Source organism: Notamacropus eugenii, chromosome 2 (assembly GCF_028372415.1).
Source record: "Notamacropus eugenii isolate mMacEug1 chromosome 2, mMacEug1.pri_v2, whole genome shotgun sequence".
Taxonomy (NCBI): Eukaryota; Metazoa; Chordata; class Mammalia; order Diprotodontia; family Macropodidae; genus Notamacropus; species Notamacropus eugenii.
In genome coordinates, this window is record NC_092873.1 from 212,821,309 (window position 1) to 212,841,310 (window position 20,002).

The window sequence follows — 20,002 nt, forward strand, 5'->3', positions numbered from 1 at the left end:
TCTTCCTGATTCCAGGGCCCAAACTATTATCTACTGCGCCACCTATGTACACTATAGCCCTTAGTAAATCAGAAAGTGCTGTACAGATGTAAAGCAGTATTATTTTAATTGTTAATATATTTTATTGTACTAGCAATAATATTCATCGGATATTCTGTCTCTTACAACTTTTACTTTTCCCCCTGCCTTTATTTCATATGAGAGCCAGCAAATGAGCCTGAAAGGCAGTATGTGCAGAGGAAAGTGCCTGGCTCTGAGATCAGAAAACCTAGGTCAAACGTCAGTTCTACCACTCATTCCCAGGCTGACCATGGGCAAGCTACAACCTTGTCGAGCCTCAGTTTCTTCTCAGATTAGATTACAGATAACTGCATTTCTAAAGCTGATAATAAAATTAGCACCAAGAATATCCCTGTAGCAAGAAAAAGAAAATCTTGCGTTGTGAAATGAAATTAGACACAAGAACAACTGCTCTCAATCTCTAAAGCTCTTCAAAGCACTGCAAAGATGACTTTCAGAATTTCGATTAAAGATTCGATCTACTCCCCCTCATTCTTCTGAAAATTAAACCTGCCTTTATTCCAGTGTGAGAGACAGCAAAGTTAAGTTTTCACAGTAAGTTACTGTTAATTGATGAAGTCATTGAGAATTAGTTAGATAAAAAGAGGGCCAGCAGACTGCAGGTGGACTCAACCAATCAAAAGACAGACAGTGGCCTTCAGAAAATTACAAAGTTTTTGATAAAGGAACCAAATCTACATCGAGCTGGAACTAGCCAAGAAAAATGACCTAGAGTTACCTGAAGAAGGCTTTTCTTCACTGTGCTTGCTTAATGAACCTCATATATATATATATATATATATATATATATATATATATATATATATATATATATATATATATATATGTATGTATGTATAAGCAGCCACAACCTGCATAAAATTATCCCTCCATTTTCTGATCATGGGTCCTATGTTAAAGCATGTTTGGGAGGGGGAATCACACTTAAGAGAGGTTACATAATGAGCATGTAGAGAAGATGGTGACCTATGGAGAATGGACCAATCCATCTCCTGGTTGGAGGATATGTCTTGAACTAACAGTACATAACTCATCTCCCTTCTGTATTTAGTGTTCCCTCCTCCTGAAAAGAAGGTGGGCGTCTTCTTCAGCCAAAGTATTCAATTCCTCTTTCCCCTGCTGTAATAAGTTTTCCTTAATACCTTATTAGTGTCAAGTGTATTTCTAACACCAGAAACAGCACTGAAATTTTTAAATATGTTTACTGTTTCCCATTTTAATTACTAATATTGCAACAACACTAATAATTAGAATGACAGACCTAAAGCTTAAAGGGACCTCAGAAGCTATCATGTACAACCCCCTCATTTTACAGCTGAAGGAACAGAAGCCTGGGAATATTGGGTAACTTTTATTCCAAATTATAGCATTTCAGTTCTATTGGTTGGTTGCTGTCTTTCACTCTTGAAGAGGACCAAAATGACATCACCACGATAAAGTCAAATTTCAGTGTGTCCAACTGTGGCTGATCACACCAATATGAGCTCGGGATGCTCCACCACAGGTTAGGCACAGATAGTCCACATGAATATTTCAGGTGGATACTCCAAATTTGCGCATCCTACATTTCCTTTGTGCTGTCTCAATTCTGCTTTAATAGGCTCCTCTGAATTAGATTGTAAATGTAATCCTACTATAAACCTTAAAATTTAAATCCACTGATCTCCCAAACAAATCAAAGACAAAGAAAAAGGACCCCTATACACAAAAATATTTGCTGTGGCCCTTTTTTAAAAAACACCAATGTTTTTTCAGGGATGCCCAATATTTGTATATCAAGGAAATAATCTAGGAATTATCAAAACTATAGATGAAATTAACAGCTGTGAGTTGACTAGCATCTTACCCATGAGTTGAGCACAAAAAAAGGCAGAAAAGACAATATCACAGGCAGTAAATCTGTAGCCCAAATGCAATATTCACATGAATATCCTGGCACAATTCTGAATTGTGAAATACCACAGACTTTCCACATGAAAGACAGAATCAAAACATTTATTCAGACACCAGAAAGCCAAATCCATCATAGTAACAAAGTCGTTGATACATAGTAACAATAAAGAGAACACCATGCCCGAGCCTTCTCCTTGCTAGGCTTCCCACAAACCAGCTCCCTTAAACAAATCACAAAGAGGCTCCCCTAAACAAAATATCCTTCTATCACTCACAGCTAGCTGCCTGCCTGCCTGCATCCTTCCTAACTCTGACTGCTCTCAGCACTCACTTCCTCTCAGTTCTGCTTTAGCTCTGCCTCTTCCACCCATTCAACAAACTCCTCCCACCACAGATTCCATGTGACTCAGACTTCCATGTGACCCAGGTGAGTGACATGGGCCTATTAATGAATGGGAAAGATCTTCCCATTTACATTACCATTACAATATCTGAAAAAGGAGGTGGGTCAATCAGAGAGTAAGAGAGAAAAACAAGAGATTCACAGCCTGAGCAGAGCACACCCAAAATACTAAAAGCATCAGAAATAGGCCCAGTATATCAGGCGTATCTTCTCCAGAGACTTTATGGAAATACACGTACAAGAATTTTAGAGAATGAAAATAAGCAGATGGGTCAAAAAAGGGGTGAGTTGAAGGGATACCCACACCTATGAGATCACTGAAGCATAGAAGGATGTTATTCTGTTTACTCCCCCACAAGTCATGCTCAGATGCCTTGTTGTGGCATGCAGGTTAACACTAGATTCTTCATGGTAATGTCCATGAAGCCTAACTCTTGTCATCAAATCTCATCCTGCAAAAAAGACTCCTGGGAATTGGGCTGTCATCTTCCTGGCTTTACTAGAAGTTGGCCTCCAGATTTTGAAATGTGGGGCCATAGAAACTTGTTTAAGAATACATACTAATGCAATGGAAGGGGTTACAATCTGAATCAGTCAAGGAAGCATCCTCTATCAATGAAATCCTAGAGAGTTGAAATTTCCTAACATTGTCTCAAAATTATTTTTAAAGCCAAGAGAAGTAGATAAAAAATTATTAGTAATATAATCACTAATGTTAATTTTGAAGTCCAGGGTATTGCCAGAACTAAATTTACGATGGAAAAGCATTCTGCTCTGACATTCAATGTGCTTATAAACAACCCTGTGTTCAATATTCTTTAGCTTTGTAATCTTGCACAACAGTTGGTAAACTGATGAATTCTCTTGTATTTGACTACAGAACTTCAGTTTTAAAAAGGGATTACATTAAAGGTTGATCAGATTTTCATTCAAATGGAAGAAAAAAATGCATGTTAAAAACTTTCCCACACAAAATAAACTATTCATAAATATATAGACTAGTTGAAAGCATTACATCATAAATCATAATGGCAGCTACATGGACACAGTGTATTATAAGGCTGGGTTTGGAGTAAGGAAGACCTCCATTCAAATTCATCCTTAGACACTTAATAGCTGTGTGGCCCTTGGCAAGTCACTTAACCACTGTCTGCCTCAGTTTCTTCACCCATAAAATGGTGATAAAAATACTACTTACCTCCCAGGGTATTATTTATAAAGTGCACTGTAAACAAAGTTGATCATCATCATTAAACAAATGAATGGACTAAAATGTTGCTCTCCAAAAGCACTTTGATAAAAATGGGAAAGGGTCCCACATGTACAAAAATATTTATAGAAGCACTCTTTGTAGTGGCCAAAAACTGGAAATCAAGGGGATGCCCATCAACTGGAGAATGGCTGAATAAATCATGATATATGAATGTAATGGAATACTATTGTGCTATAAGAAATGATGAACAAGGGCTAGCCTGGGACAACATGGAGCCCTGAGAAGCAATAATATAGGAATCACTACAAAGAGACAAGACCACAATTCCTTTAGCTGTTAGTGAGTGGTTAACACCCCTCAGCATTTTGTATATACTTATCTGTGTAGAGGAGAGATATCAAACTGGCTCCAAAGGTGAGTGCCCCTAAACCTCCAGTGTGAAGCCTGAACCATATTAAAATGTAATTGGAAAATGTTTAACAAAATAAATAGAAATAAAATAGAAAAAAAAAAGAAATGATGAACAAGAAGACTTCAGAGAGGCCTGGAAAAACTTATATGATCTGACGCTGCGCGAAAGGAGCAGAAGCAGGAGAACTTTGTGCACACCAACGATGACAGTGTGCAAGAGTTTTTTCTGGTAGACTTGGATCTTCATAGCAATGCAAGGACATTAAAAAAAAAAATTCCCACTTGTCTTCTAAGGCAAAATGCCTTCCACATTCAGAGAAAGTACTATGGAATTCAATCACAGAATGTACCAGATCATTTTGTGTGTGTGTGTGTGTGTGTGTGTGTGTATTATGTTTTGGTTTGTTATATGATTTGTCTCATTTATTTTAGTTTTTCTACACAGCATGACTATAATGAAAATGTATTCAATAGGAATGTATGTGTAGATCCTATGTAGAATTTATGCCATCTTGGGGAGAGAAGGGGGTGGGGGGGGGTAGGCAGGGGGAAAAAATATCTAAATTTTATGGTAGTGATTATAGAGCATTAAAAATAAATAAAATGAATATATTTTTTTAAAAAAAAGCATTTTGTAAATTTTAAAACTCTACCTAAATATGAGCCACAGACATAATTTGAAAACTTAGTAGGAAGAAGGGATGACATAAAATCTTAAGCATTTCCCTAACATATAAAAGACATCTAACAAAAGTATTTCTATTATCGAACACGTCAATATCCAAGGTATTCCAGGATGTAGAATTCCTTTGGGGCGGTAATAAGGAAGCAGTAACAAACATTCCTGCCTCAATGACATTTTTCATGAAAAGATGTCACAAGGCACCAGTGCCTGTTACTGAGACTCCAGTATAAACTTCTCATGTGCCTGGCACATGGTGGACTCTTAATAAATATTTATTGACTTTCTTAAGGAGTATAACACAGTAGTAATAATAATAATAGTTGACTGTTAACATCTGTAAAGTTCTTTTTCATATTCCATCTCATCTGATCCCATAATAACCCTACAATACAGGTATTATGGAGATGACTATCCCAAGTTTACAGATGAGGAAGGCAAGCAAAGTTTAAGTGACTTGCCTAGTTGTTACTGAGCTAGGAAGTGTCAAGAAATGGCATATAGACCCAGTACTTACTGATCCCAAATATTTCTCCATATTGTCTCAACATACACTCCCAGATGAAAGTCATAACTATCTTCACATTCAATTTGAACAAAGGAACAAAATTTCCTCCAAAACTTGGAAAGATACTATATTGTTCAAATTCTATGGAAAAAGGATAAATGAAGTTAAACAAAATCCCAAGACTACAGAATACCCCAGGCCTAGCCGTGGAGCTCTTCTGTGTTCCTTTAGATCTCCTGGATAATTACAGCTCCGTTCAGTATCAGCTCATCTAACATCTCGGCAGCTAGGTGGTATATGGCATAGAGTGCTGAGATTGGAATCGGGAAGGCCTGAGTTCAAATGCTGCTTCCGACATTCATTACAAATAGTAAAAGCTTTTTCAAGGTTTTTCAAACTATCCATTATGCTATAGGATAAAAAATGCACAGTGAAATTACTTTTATATGTCTATGTTAATTTCTTTTTGCCTTATTCATTTTTATTATCACTTCCCTATTTGTTTTCATCACTTTGGTTGCTTCTTGTTTACTAAAAATACCAACTGTTGTGAAGTCATTTCAGTCATGTCCAACTCTTTCTGACCCCATTTGATGTTTTCTTGGCAAACACATTAGAATGGTTTGTCATTTCCTTCTCCAGCTCATTTTACAGATAAGGAAAGTGAGGCAAGCAGGGTTAAATGACTTGCCTGGGATCACACAGCTAGTACCTGAGATCAGATTTGAATTCAGGAAGATGAGTCTTCCTGACTCCATGCCTGGAACCCTATCCACTGTGCCACCTAGCTGCCTTCCCTCCAAGATACCAATATGCAACACAATTGGGTTTTATACAATTCAGTTTTTGTCTGTTCTATATCTATTTTAACTGAGTACATTATTGTGAGTTACATTATAACATAATCCTTCAGTGAGTGTATAGAAACAAATATGCTAGAGAGAAAGAAGAAATAAAAGAAAAAGTGTCTTGGGTGGGCTCCAGAACTTTAAGAAGAAATTAACAGAATTATCACTTCTGAAAAGTGTGGTTTTCTAGGATTTTCGTTTTAAAGGTGACAATGAGAGCAGACTAAAATGTATGAAAAGAATATTTTCATAATGACAGAGTCTGGCCCCCTCCAGCTCCTACCATAGTTTATATAAAATAGTCCTCATACCCACATAAACTACTAAGTTATGCCTGAGCACTAGAGATTAACATTAATTTACCCTTCTTGTTTTTCATTAGCCTCTGTCACAACCTTACCATTCTTTCGATATTTTCTGAATTGCTGGTGAACAGTAAAAAACAAATACAGCAGTCATGATTTAATCAGAGGCTTCACTGCAGAAACAGCCAGGAAAAGTAGACTCACTTAGAATAGTAAATGAATCAAGAAAAACACTTACAGGCTCATTAATAAGATGGCAATTAGGTCTTCTGGGAAAATCCATTTCTAAAAGAATGCCAAACTAAGCTATCTAATTCAAGTAAAATTATGTTTTGACACCAATACTGTACAGCATATACAGCATCATAATTTCTCTTTTGAGAAAACTGACATGGATCTCAGGGGTTTTTTAAAGTTTTTTTTTTTTAATATGGAGTACAGACAGCAAAAAAGAATACTAGTAATATTTAATACGTTCTGAGTGTGAACTCTCACTTATTAAATGATTGCCTCCTGAAGAAGGTATTCTCTTTACAAACATTCTTAAAATGTATCAAGAAAAGAACTGTCAGCTGAAAGTGAGCTGAAAGTCTTAGAAAGGGGGAAAAGGGAGATTGCAAGATGATTCTAAGTTTCCACCTAAGACTAACAATCTACAGGAAAATATAATTGCTATTGGCAACATTTAAACAGGTACCATTTATTGTATTTTAGCTTCCAATATCAATGTTACCAACAAAAGCATGCTAAGTACAATTCAATCTTATACTGCTGCTCTTGGTTCTGAGGAATCAGATATACTCTTTTTACTTTTAATTGATGGCTTTTGTTTTTATGTCACATTTACTTCCATATACATCTCCCCTCCCATTCTCTCCATATACATCTCTCCTCCCCCTCCCATTTTCTCTTCTCTTCTCTCCTCCTGCTCTTCCCCTTCCCTTCTGTTACCTCTTCTCTCCCCTCCCCTCCCTTTCTTTCCTCTCCTGTTCTTCTTTTCTCTCCCCTTTCCTTCAATTCCCTTCCCTCTTCTCTCTTCTCCCCTATTATTGCCTCTGGGGGCAGCTAGGTGGTGCAGTGGATAGAGCACCAGTGCAGGAGTCAGGAGGATCTGAGTTCAAATCTCTCCTCAGACACTTGACACTCACTAGCTGTGTGACCTTGAGCAAGACACTTAACCCTAATTGCCTCATCCTGGGTCATCTCCAGTCATCCTGATGAATATCTGATCACTGGATTCAGATGGCTCTGGAGAAGAAGTGAGGCTGGTGACCTGCACAGCCCTCCCTCATTCAAAACAAAGTCAAGTGCAAGTTACGTCATCATTTCTCTGATGGCATGGTCTTCATCGGCATAGAAGGATGAACACACACATCATTTCCTCTCCTCTCCCCTATTCCCTCCCCTCCTCTCATTTTCTCTCCTCTTATACTCTCATCCATCTTCTCCCTCTTTTTCCTCACTCCTCCTTTATCTTCTCCTTTCCTCTCCTCATCTCTCCCCCCCCTTCTCTTTTTCCCTCCTTTCCCCTTCCCACCTCTGCTCTCCCTGCCCCCCTCGTCTTTCCTCCACCTTTCCACCCCCCACCTCTCCTCTCCCGGAAACCTTCCCTTAGTATACTTAGTGAAATAACAAATGATAGTGAAGTTCAGCCCCACATTCTTTTCATTCCCATTAAAAGCAGCTTTCTTTTTTCTGGCCCTTGAATATGTATTTGCTTTAATATACCTGAACAGGTAAGCAATGAATAGGTAAATTTCCTGTTTAAAGAAAAAGCAACAATCACATTCATGTTTCAGTCACCAATTAATTCATTATGAAAACTTTTTTTGCTTTCCACTGAAGTTCACATGCCAAGTCTTTTCAAGCAGACTCTGTGTACAGCCCTACCCTGGAACATTTTGGAGCTCTGGTAAGGAAGGTCATGGATAGGAGAGAAATCATTAGGTGATTTAATAGGGAGCAGGTACATTTGGGAAGATGGTAGAATATAAATACGTGTTTGTTCAATGGATCAGTTTGTTCAAACTGAGTCAATGAACTTCATTCACCCAGGCTGCTGCTTAAATGACTGTGCATTATCCCACTGCTCCACTCTGACTTGGGGGAATTTCTACAGCCAGTGAGCTGCTACTCTGCAAAGCAATACAAGAATGAGCAAGAAAGCAAGGTCCATTAGCAACTGGGTTTTTTGGGTTTTTTTAGCAGAATGAGGGGTGGAGAAAGGTTGAGCATATATTTATATTTAGTCCCCAAAGATTCTTTTAACCTCAAAAGGTTAACTTATAAATTACAATGTACATATAGAGTCCTCTCAAGAGAATTATCTTACCTTCAAATAAGCTGTGCAGGGATTTTTGGGGGTAGTTAACAATGGTAATTTCATTTGGTTAGGACACTAACCAAATGAGAGGAGAGAAATTCCCCCCAACCAATGCAGACTCAGCAAATGTTTTGCAACTTAAAATCTTGGAGAGCTTCATGAGGACAAGAGGTTAGGTGACTTATCCAGGGTAACAGAGCCTGGTCACACAGCGTGACCAGACAGATGGATCTAAAACTCAAATCTTTCTGACTCTTTTGTATCCATTATAGTACTGTATGCTACCTCTCTACCAGGATGTACTGATATGAATCAGGTATCATCTGCAGAAAGGCCTTAAGTAATTATTATTCGAGATCTTCTTGGCAAAGATGAGTACTCCATCTTTCTGACCCTTAACTTCCCCACCTATAAAATGAAAGGGTTGAGTTAGCTAATCTCTAAAGTCCTTTCCACCTATAAATCCTATGATCACATATTATCCCTCAAGTAAAATAATTTATAGGGCAGCTAAGTGGTGAAGTGAATTATACTGGGCCTGGTGTCAGAAAAATCCCTCTTCCTGAGTTCAAATCTGGCTTTAGACATTTACTAACTGTGTGACCCTGGGCAAGTCACTGTTTGATTCAGTTTCATCAGCAGTAAAAGGAGCTGGAGGAGGAAATGGCAAATTACTCAAGGACCTTTACCAAGAAATCCCTAAATGTGGTCACAAAGAGTCAGACGCAACTGAAAAACAACAAAACATAATTTATACACTTAACTAACTTAGTTATACATTTCTCACAGACTAGAATTATGACTACTGAAAGGTAAATTCTAGCAATTAAATGGGAATACATAATTTGTCTGAATTTATTTCTAATTGAATTTTTCTTAATAAGAAAACATGCTGGGGCGGAGCCAAGATGGTGGAGTAGAAAGATGCACATACTACAGCTCTTCCCTCACAGCCCATAAAATACTTGTAAAAAAAATGACTCAACAAATTCTAGAGGAGCAGAAGCCACAGAAAAACAGAGTGAAAGAGATCTCCAGCCAAAGGTAACCTGGAAGGTCGACAGGAAAGGTCTATCCCACGAGAGCAGAGGCCAGTCCTGGCCTCCCGGACACCAGGAGGAACAAGACCAGAATAGGCCTCCAGGGCAGAATCCCCAGCAGGGAGGGTCTCAGATCCCTCAACCCACAAGTGCCAAAGAAAGCTTCAAAGGTCAGTGAGAGGGCTTTCCCAGCTGGGTGAGAGAGTCCCCCCAAGCACAGGCCCAAGGCACAGCAAGCAGCAGCAGGCCCACAGCGCTGAGTGGCAGGGGCCCACTTGGCAACAGCTTCCACCATGGGCGTGGCTCAGCTTAAAGCCCCTGGGGAATTAAGCAGCTGATCTGAATCTCAGCCCTGAGCATGGTCCTGGGGTATGGAGGAGCACTAGGACCCTCCTCTTGATTCAGAAGGATTCAAATGTCAAGTAACTGGTTGTGAAAATGCCCAAAAAGGGGGAAAAAAATAAAACCATAGAAGGTTACTTTCTTGGTAAACAGATACTTCCTTCCATCCTTTCAGATGAGGAAGAACAAAGCATACCATCAGAGGAAGTCAAGGCTTCTGCATCTAGTACCTCCAAAATGAATATGAAATGGCTCAGGCCATGGAAGAGCTTGAAAAGAGAGTCAACAGCTTGCTAAAGGAGACCCAAAAAAATGCTGAAGAAAATAACACTTCTAAAAATAGGCTAACTCAATTGGAAAAAGAGGTCCAAAAAGCCAATGAGGAGAAGAAGGCCTTCAAAAGCAGACTCAACCAAATGGAAAGGAGGTTCAAAAGCTCACTGAAGAAAATGGTTCTTTAAAAATGAGAGTGCGGCTGAGGGAAGCTAATGACGATATGATAAACCAAGCAATTACAAAATAAAACCAAAAGAATGAAAAAAAACAGAAGATAATGTGAAATATCTCATTGGATAAACAATTGACCTAGAAAATAGATCTAGGAGAGACAATTTAAAAATTATGGGACTACCTGAAAGCCATGATCTAAAAAAGAGCCTAGGTTATCATCTTTCATGAAACTATAAAGGAAAACTGCCCTGATATTCTGGAACCAGAGGGCAAAATAAATATTGAAAGAATCCACCGATCACCTCCTGAAAGAGATCCAAAAACAGAAACTCCTAGGAACATTGTGGCCAAATTCCAGAGTTCCCAGGTCAAGGAGAAAATATTGCAAGCAGCTAGAAACAAACAATTTGAGTACTGTGGAAATACAATCACAATAACACAGCATCTGGCAGCTTCTACATTAAGGGATCAAAAAGCTTGGAATAGGATATTCCAGTAGTCAAAGGAACTGGAATTAAAACCAAGAATCACCTACTCAGCAAAACTGAGTATAATACTTCAAGGGAAAAAACGGTCATTCAATGATATACAGGACTTTCAAGCATTCTTGATGAAAAGACCAGAACTGAAAGGAAAAATCTGATTTTCAAACACAAGAATCAAGAGAAGCATGAAAAGGTAAAGAGGAAAGAGAAATCATAAAGGACTTTCTAAAGCTGAACTGTTTACATTCCTACATGGAAAGATAATATTTGTAACTCTTAAGACTTTTCTCAGTATTTGAGTAGATAGAGGGATTGTACATACGTACATACACACACACACACACACACACACACATAGACAGAGAGCACAGGGTGAGTTGAATCAGAAGGGATGACATCTATGAAAAAATAAAATTAAGGGATGAGGGAGGAATATATTGGGAGGAGAAAGGAAGTAATGGAATGGGGCAAACTATCACTCATAAAAGAGATTGGAAAAATCTTTTTCAGTGGAGGAGAAAAGGGAGGAGGTGACAGGGGAAAAGTGAACTTTACTCTCATCACATCTGGCTTAAGAAGGGAATAACATGCACACTCAATTTGGTATGAAAATCTATCTTACACTACAGGAAAGTAGGGGAGAAAGAAACAAATGGAGTGAGGGGGATGATAGAAGGGAGGGCAAATGGGAGAAGGGAGTAACTAGAAGCAAACACTTTTGGGAAGGGACAAGGTCAAATGAGAGAAGAGAATAAAGGGGGGACAGGGTAGGATAGAGGCAAATACAGTTAGTCTTACACAACATGACTATTATGGAAGTCTTTTGCAAAACAGCACATATATAACCTGTATTGAATTGCTTGCCTTCTCAGTGGGGATGGGTGGGGAAGGAGGAAGGGTAAGAATTTGGAATTCAAAGTATTAGAAACAAATGTTGAGAACTGTTATTGCATATAACTGTGAAATAAGAAATACAAGTAATGATGTATAGAAATCTATTTTGCCCTACAAAAAAAAGAGAAGATGGGGATGAGGGAAGGGCGGGGTGTGATAGTAGGGAGGGCACATTGAGGGAAGGGGTAATCAGAATGCAAGGTATTATGGGGTGGGGGGAGGAGAGAGATGGGGAGAAAAATTGGAACTCAAAATTTTGTGAAATGAATGGTATAATCCAAAAATTGATTAATTAAAAAAAGAGAAAAAAAACAGGCTATAACGACAATCTTACTAGAAATCGGGCTCCCAGATGGAGAGCTGTAAGAGCTCTCCATTTAAAAGCTCTGCAAAGGCTCAGAGAAATGAATTCATTAGACTATATTCATTCAGGTACTAAGTAGAGAAACCAGGTCCTCTGCTTCTGGATCCAGATATCATTCCACCACACGAGGATGCCTCCAAATAACAGTACCCTCTCTATCAGATCCTTAAACTATTCTGAAATATTATCAATCAAAAACATGAACTGTTTCACTTCAACCTGCTAAAAGTGTTCCTAAAACAATTTCAAGTGACAAAATAAGATACTTGTGGGTTATTTTTTTTTTCTGGATTACCAATACACAATGAAGAATGCCAAAAAATTCTGTTCAGCATTAAGTGGATTAATGGCGATGTTCCATTATTCATTCCCTGCGCTGCTTATATCCCAAGACTTGTTTTTCTCCCCCAGAATCTCAACACTTGAAACTAAGGGAAGGTGACAATCTTTTTTTTTTAAACAATTCATCACACAAATTTTGTTTCCAATACTGGAAAAATTGACTATAAATCAAAATAATTCCTCAAGCACTTTAGTGAAATTTTAAAGAAAAATAAAGATACCACACCCACCAACATGCTCGGCATGGTAGCAGGAAAACTATTTATGTAGCTATCAAACCATTTTACATGAAAGAAATCCCATTTTCTTTAGACCACTTCCTGCAAACAAAAAAAGTCAGGAAATGGATTTTTGGTCTCTATCTCCAGAATCAGATTTCTTAAGGATTGCTTAATGAACATTATAAATATTCAAACAAAGCAATAAAAGTTTTCCAAAGAATATTTTGAAATTATTATGCCTCAACAAGTAGAATTTTTTCAAGTTACCTTTACAATAAAAGATTTTAATAACTGACTCCATGTTTTTCCCCTGCCTAAAATATAAACAGCTATTCTACGAAAAGCAAAAGCAGAATGACACAAAGTTCAAAAGTCATGGTATCAATGTTAATCTATTATGTTGATCTGTATTTTGATATGATTTTAAGAATAGAATATTCGTAATGGTGACATCCAGCATGTGGTTTAACGAAGAATAAGCAGTACTAAAAAGCATTACAATATTTTTAGACAAAAGGAAAAATAATACATAGTGTAGTACATGAAATAAGGCAACATGGGGGAGGGGGAGGGCAAGAAGAATCTTACAAATGAGAGCAGGTGGAATAGATCTAACCTTAAGACAAGGTGAGCTAAGAGGAAATTTTTGATCTACTGAATGACTGAGGTATAGCTTTTAAAGAGATAACAATGAAATAAGCACAGGATTCTTCCTTCTTTATGAAGAAACATTCCTCCTTAAAGAATTCCACTTTTTTTCTTATTTGTACTTTGCAAACAACAACAAAATAGAAGAATCTATAAATTCTCTAGGCTGTTTCCTGTCTGTCAGCCTTCCTGCATTCCTCTTTCTTGCCTCCCCCTGAAGAGCAAGCAAGAGGAATAGGAACAGGAAAACAAAATACAACACCCCAAACATGAAAAATCTCTAACATCCTTTGCAGCTCAAATTCATGTTTTCATAAACTTAGTCAAGCTTTCCTAGGGCTTCAAGACCATAGTAAATATTATTTATTCCTTATGCATTTACAAATACCTTCAATAACCCAAGAGGATACTGGGACTAAAAATATTACTAAGCAACAAAGCCAGTCTCCCTAAATATAACTACCACATGGTGGCTATGAATGCAAAAGTTGATAAACCAAGTGTAATGTGATTGAGATAGAGACATAAAGTTCAATGGGAACATGACTGGTATTAGCAGTGGGTCTGAGTGAGTCTCATTTTCAGTTTAAAAAGAAAGTGCCCAAGACCAGAAGTTTTCTTGGTCCCAACACAAGACAATGGTTTTATTGTCACCCAAATGTACACTTAATAACAGAGAAGGAAGAGCTGTCAGCACCATACATGCTAATGCCCCAGCACCAGCCAGTTCTGCTTCTCCCCGTCTGGTTGGGCCAGACACAAAATGAGGTCTTAAGAAAAACAACAAATGAAATTTCTGTCAGATAAAGCATGAGAGATTGAGAGTTAGTATATGAGCCATTCCCAGGAAACATCCTGTGGTAGCACCTTTGTTGACATTTGTTTTGATTTTACAAAATGAATGCGCTGAAGAGTGTTAATAGAAAGGCAGAAAATCAAAACAAAGGCAAACTCTAAGATACAGACTTTTATTTTTGTTTCTGCATATAAAACAGAGGAAAGCAATATCACAAAAATGCAACATTTAGAAACCAGACTGCTATATGAGATGCAAGAACTAGAAGAGAGCAACTGGATGCATATTTGCCTTGTAATGTGACATGAAGCTATATTCAAAGTAGTATCTTGAGCTGCATGCAAAGACATACATCACACTAGAGAGACAATAGTCCCTCTCTAGGACACTGATAAGACTGCATCTAAAATACTGCATATTATGCTGGACACTAATATTGAAAACTGAACTGACAGGAATTCAGAATAAAAATTACTAAAAGAAATTGACTTGTAAAATATATTCATCTTTATTAGAATATCTAAAATGCCAATAAGACATTCACCCACTTGTTCAGCACAAGTAGTGATTTGCACAAGGCTAGTAAGTACAAAAGAACACCAATCTCTTCCTCAGAAATGACAAAAATTGTGGTCTAGCCTGTATGGGTGCTTGTGGGTTATACTGGCTAAAAGGAACAGCCAGTTGAAGGTGAAAGACAGAAAAAATTTATTTCCCATGCCAAGTGATACCTTGTGACATTTAGAATCTACTCATCTGATAATTTTTTAAAATATATGATTTCAATTTTGCCTTTCCTGTGGCACTTTATAGATAGTGTACAGAACTTTACTAATTTGATCCTTAACAATCCTGTATTGGATCCATTGAACAGATGAGGAAAGTAAGGTATAGGGAAAGCAAGTAACTTACCTGGGGTCAGTAAGTGGCCATATATGATTAAGACAGGAGGTCTAGTGATTGTCTAGGTTTAAGATCATCCAGGACACTGCATCTCCTGTCCCACGTACATCACTATACTAGAGAACCTAATGTGAGGAGATTTGGTTTCTATGTACAGATTCATCCTTGATTCACTGAATAATCTCAGCAAGTCACTTAACTTTATCACACATCAGTTTCCCTAACTATGAAACAGGTGTTGCTGTTTTAAGTGAAATACAGAAAAATGAGAATAGTGTATTCATTTGAACTTGACAAGAGTCTATTTAAAATGTGCTTCATTTACAGCATGTCTACACTTCAACCAATCACAAAATTCTTCAATATTAAAATAACTTTAAACTTACATCTATCACGTTTTTAAAATGCAATAGATTGGCAGCAGTTACTACAGCAGTAATGCTGAATATCAAACCTTCCATTGGTCTTCTGGATATAATGCATAAAACAAGACTTGTTTGAAATGAGACACAGACTATAATTTCTTGAAGTGGCAAGTTGAGCCTTGTGTATATAATTTAAAATGCACACAATAGTAAGGAATCTTTATAACACTAATACCATTTTACATCTGTAGAGCACTTTACAAACTATAAGGTGCTTTTCCAAAGGGCTTCCCAAAAGAACCGGCTGGTCTACCATTTAAAAACCTACTCAAGAAAAAACACCATAGGGAAAACCTCCGCACTGACATAAGGACCTCATGAACTAGTACGCTTACTATGTTTCTAGTAGCTATGTTTTTGCATCAAGCCTGACAGAGGATTTGGAATTAATATTAGCAATAAGCCATACCAAATTTCTAATAAGCTCAACTAAAGCCATACTTAACAAAAGAGATTTTTAATTTCTACAACTGGGCAGTTCAAAGACTCACAAGTAAGTAGAAGATTATATGCAAATCAATCTTGTATGATACCTGATGCAATTTTCTTTATTTACAAAACTTCCGTTGCACACAGTCCTGTGCATATTACATTCATCAAGGAAGCATATCATTTTAGTTTCGTTCAATATAAAGTCAAACTTCTTTTTTTTCTTAATCATAGAAGGACATCTAGGTATATCCTATTATAATTATTCAACTAGTTGGAGTTCACTGTATAAGACAAACTTATTCTACCTTTTACTCAGAAAGACAAAACATGCAAAAACATACAAAGGGTAAGAAGAATATGAGAAAAGCAAAGAACATGTACTCGGGTCAGATAGGGTCAGATCAATGTTTATTATTACTCCATCCAGATCGTCATCCAGTCATATCCAGATCGTCATCCAGTCATATCCAGACTCTACTCAGTCTACATATTGATGGAAAACATCTAATGAGTTTCACTGTCTTTTACCTCCTGGATGAACCAGCCTTTAACTGGTCTGTTCCACCATTTAATTGCCCCTTGGGACAGCAATGTATAGTGCATTACTCAGAATGTATTATTTTTGGAAGCAGGCCAGATACAATTCACAAATAAATAAATAAATATTCAGTACAAAAGACACCACAGAGAAGATTAGGATAATGTTAGGGTTCTCAAAAATTTTATAGCAAGCCCTCTGATAAATCATTTGAGATATCAGAACTGCTTAAAGCAGACCATCTCTTCTCTTGATTTAAAAGCATTCTTCTGAAGAAAAAGTAATATTTATATGCTACAAGAAATGTGTGTGAGGGGGAGGAAAGCTCGTTTTCTTTACTACTGACTGTATCTTGAGCTGCTGTAACAACAGTGGTTACAACTCTTGACTATATGTAGTGTAATCACTCTACTAGCCAGGAGCTCAAACTTTCAATTAACAAACTCCTTGTCTTTTCCAGCTCAGGCACTCAATGCAGTGACAAACACTGTGGCAGAAATCAATATCCCCTACAACCTGCCTGCATAGAATGTCTTACACATCAAGAACAACCCCAAAACTAATAGTCATACTAAGTCAGAGATGCATGCAGTAATGTTTACTATAAGGAGAATTAAATTCTATTATCAGAACATTCATCACAGGCAGCAAATGCGTTCTGCATATATCACCTACATGGCTAACATTCAGAACAGCTTTTATTGCAAGTGTTGTATTTCATAATCCCTGCCTGACTGCACTGCATACACAGCACATGGAACTACCTGAATTTCTCTAGCCTGATTCCCTTTATAGATTCTGGGAAGGGACGGAGAAGGAGGTTTAGGGGAGAGGGAGAAAATAAAGCCTTATTCGTGAAACCTTCAGGCTGAGGATTTTTTACCCTCCAGAAAACTGGACAATCACAAGCACGTGAGGAAACCACCAATTATAAACTAAGTTAATTATCCATCTCCAGAATAGACATGCTGATAGCCCAGATAGCTGGGAAGTTTCTTCCCCGCTCTATCTTCTCCATAATAACTTGGCCACCTCTGTGTCTCCATCTGCACAACCAACCAAAGCAGCAGATGCAGTTCCCAGCGAAGTGGAGCTGTGGGAGCCTGGCCAGCCAAGTTGCTGGGACTGGCGGGTAGGAGCCACAGAGCCCCACTGCACGCCGCCATCCACCAGGTGAAACACAGGGCTTCAGAGGAGACACAGGAGGCAACCGACAAAAAGTTACTTTATTTGGGAAGGCGCCAGTCGCACGGGAAGGGGAGCAGGAACCAGATCCGTTGCAAGGAACCAGGTTCAAGGGCTCTCTTTGGCTGGAATTATGAGCCAATATGTTTATCTTCCTGGCGAGAGGAATTTCATTCTGTTCCTCCCCCTCCCCCGCGCCCCATCACCTTGATCCTCCTTCTGCCTACTTCCAGTTGACCTTAGCAGCGCAGTAGCCGGATTTCTAAAACCTACTCCGATCTCCCTACTTAGGCGAGGGCTCAACCGTGCCCAAACCTGGCTTCCATGGAATATGAATACTGTTTCCTCAAGTCATGTTTCACGCACACATTAAGTCTAGGTGAGAAAATCCACAATACTCAGAACAGGAGAAGCTTAACAGTACTAGGCAAGCTGGTGGGGGACAGGGGAAGGAGGAGAAAAAGAAGAAAGAAGTTAGACAATAGTGGCAGGTTCGATTATTCCCGGGACAAACACTACCTGGCAGGGAAGGGAGCCTCACATTACTTCATCCGCCACGATGAGGAGGATGGCTTCCCCGGGGGGGGAGTAGGGGTAAGAGAAGGGTTGATTTTCTTTTTAATGAACTAATATCAAATATCAACAAGAGCTACAGAGTATCCTTTGAAGAAGTCCTGAGTACTTTTGCTCCCTCCTTATCCTACCAACCCAGGGCGAGCCGGACTCGGCTGCTAACAATCCCTGGAGGAAAGGCTAGGCAACCGCAACACTCCAGCACAAGTACACCGAGACGCCGCCACCTAGGAGTGACCTGAACCCTGGGCCGGGAAACTGTCCGAAAGGAAACAATGGGTTTGCATAACGAAAGTGACCAGAATGAAAAGTGCCAGCCTAGCTCTCCTCTCCAGCTCTACAGTCCTCAAGAACTAGAAACTCGAGCACAGTCCAGGGCTCCCCAGCACCTTTCCCCGACCCGGGACCAGGGGCTTCTTCTTCCCTCTCTCCTCCTCTCCAAGGAAGCCCCTCCTGCCGAGCACTGCCGGGAAAGGGGGTGGGTGGAGAGAGACACGCGCCGCCACCATGTAACTTACCTGCGGAGAACTGAGCTCGGGCAGCTCCCGGGAAAGGCCACGGGGCGAGGAGCACGAGAGCCACGAAGGGGGGTAGCGCCCACGCCGCTGTATCCATGTTGAGTTGGGGAGAAGTTTTCCAGCCGCTTCGCAAATTACACCTCCCCCCTCCTCCGGTGGAACCCAGGAGAGGCGAGACCTCGCGGGCCGAAATCCGGCCTCCAACAGCCCCCCTCGCGATCACTTTCTTTGGGCTTCTCCGCAGACTCCAAACTAGCTCCGGGGAGCAGGGGCAACCTTCGTCCCGGTGCGGCCGCGGCGGCTCTCCATGCTCCGCGGCGGCCGCGGCGACTCTAGTTAGTCCAGAGTTACTTTGGTGGAAGGCGGAGGGAGGGAGGGATTGAGGGGAGAGGGGAGGAGCCGCGGGGGTGACGTCTCCTCCTCCGTTTTCAAACACTTCGCAGGAATGTGGGACTCCCGAGCCCAGGCTGCCCGGCCGCCCGCGCCTCCTGCCGGAGACACCAAAGCCCAGCAAGCTGGCAGAGCGGCGCGGTCCGGGAGCGTCGGTCCTCTCGTCCGTCTGGCGGGGTGTGTGTCTGTCGCTCCATGTGTCTGTCTGAGCGGCAGCTGCAGTTCAGGCTCCCGGCCGCTTTTGTTCGGCGCTTGTGTTTGTGGGGCGGGATTGGACTGAAGGCGTAAGGGGAGAGAAATGGCAGCCTGGCTTTTCTAACCTCGACAGCGGTGGCTGGACTAAAGGAAAGATACTCCTTGAACATCTGCACCCCTGATTCAAGAGGCCGAGAAGTAACCCTGCTCCGGAAATTGGACAGTCAACAAGCATTTCTTAAAGGCCTACTGTTTGCCAGACACTGCTAAGCGCCGGTGATACTAAGGCAAAAACGACCCTGCTCTCGTGGACCTTCCATTCCAATAGAGGGGGGAGACCCCGGGCGAATAACTCTTTACAAACAACATATATCCTGGGTAAAGTGGAGATAAGCACAGAGGGGAGGAATTGGTATTGAAGAGGATGGCAACGATTTCTTGCAAAAGGTGGGGTTTTAGCTGAGATTGTACGGAAGCGAGGAGGCGGAGATGAGAAAGGACATAGCAGATTGGGAGCAGTTTGTGGTGGAAAGAAGGGAGACTTGAGGGAATGCCCCACCTCCGCACCCCACCCCCTTGAACTCCTATTTCCTG

The 20,002-nt window shown here is 39.9% G+C and overlaps 1 protein-coding gene across 2 annotated transcripts in view; it reads right to left on the reverse strand.

The window, feature by feature from the left end:
* PTPRK (protein tyrosine phosphatase receptor type K) overlaps positions 1-19,542 on the reverse strand; it is a 739,357-nt gene extending 719,815 nt beyond the window's left edge. For both annotated transcript variants that reach the window (XM_072643296.1, XM_072643295.1), the window contains exon 1: positions 18,824-19,542. In XM_072643296.1, coding sequence (XP_072499397.1) covers positions 18,824-18,920 — 97 coding nt within the window. In that variant the 5' untranslated portion in view covers positions 18,921-19,542. The remainder of the gene's footprint in view (positions 1-18,823) is intronic.
* Positions 19,543-20,002: the final 460 nt, after the last annotated feature.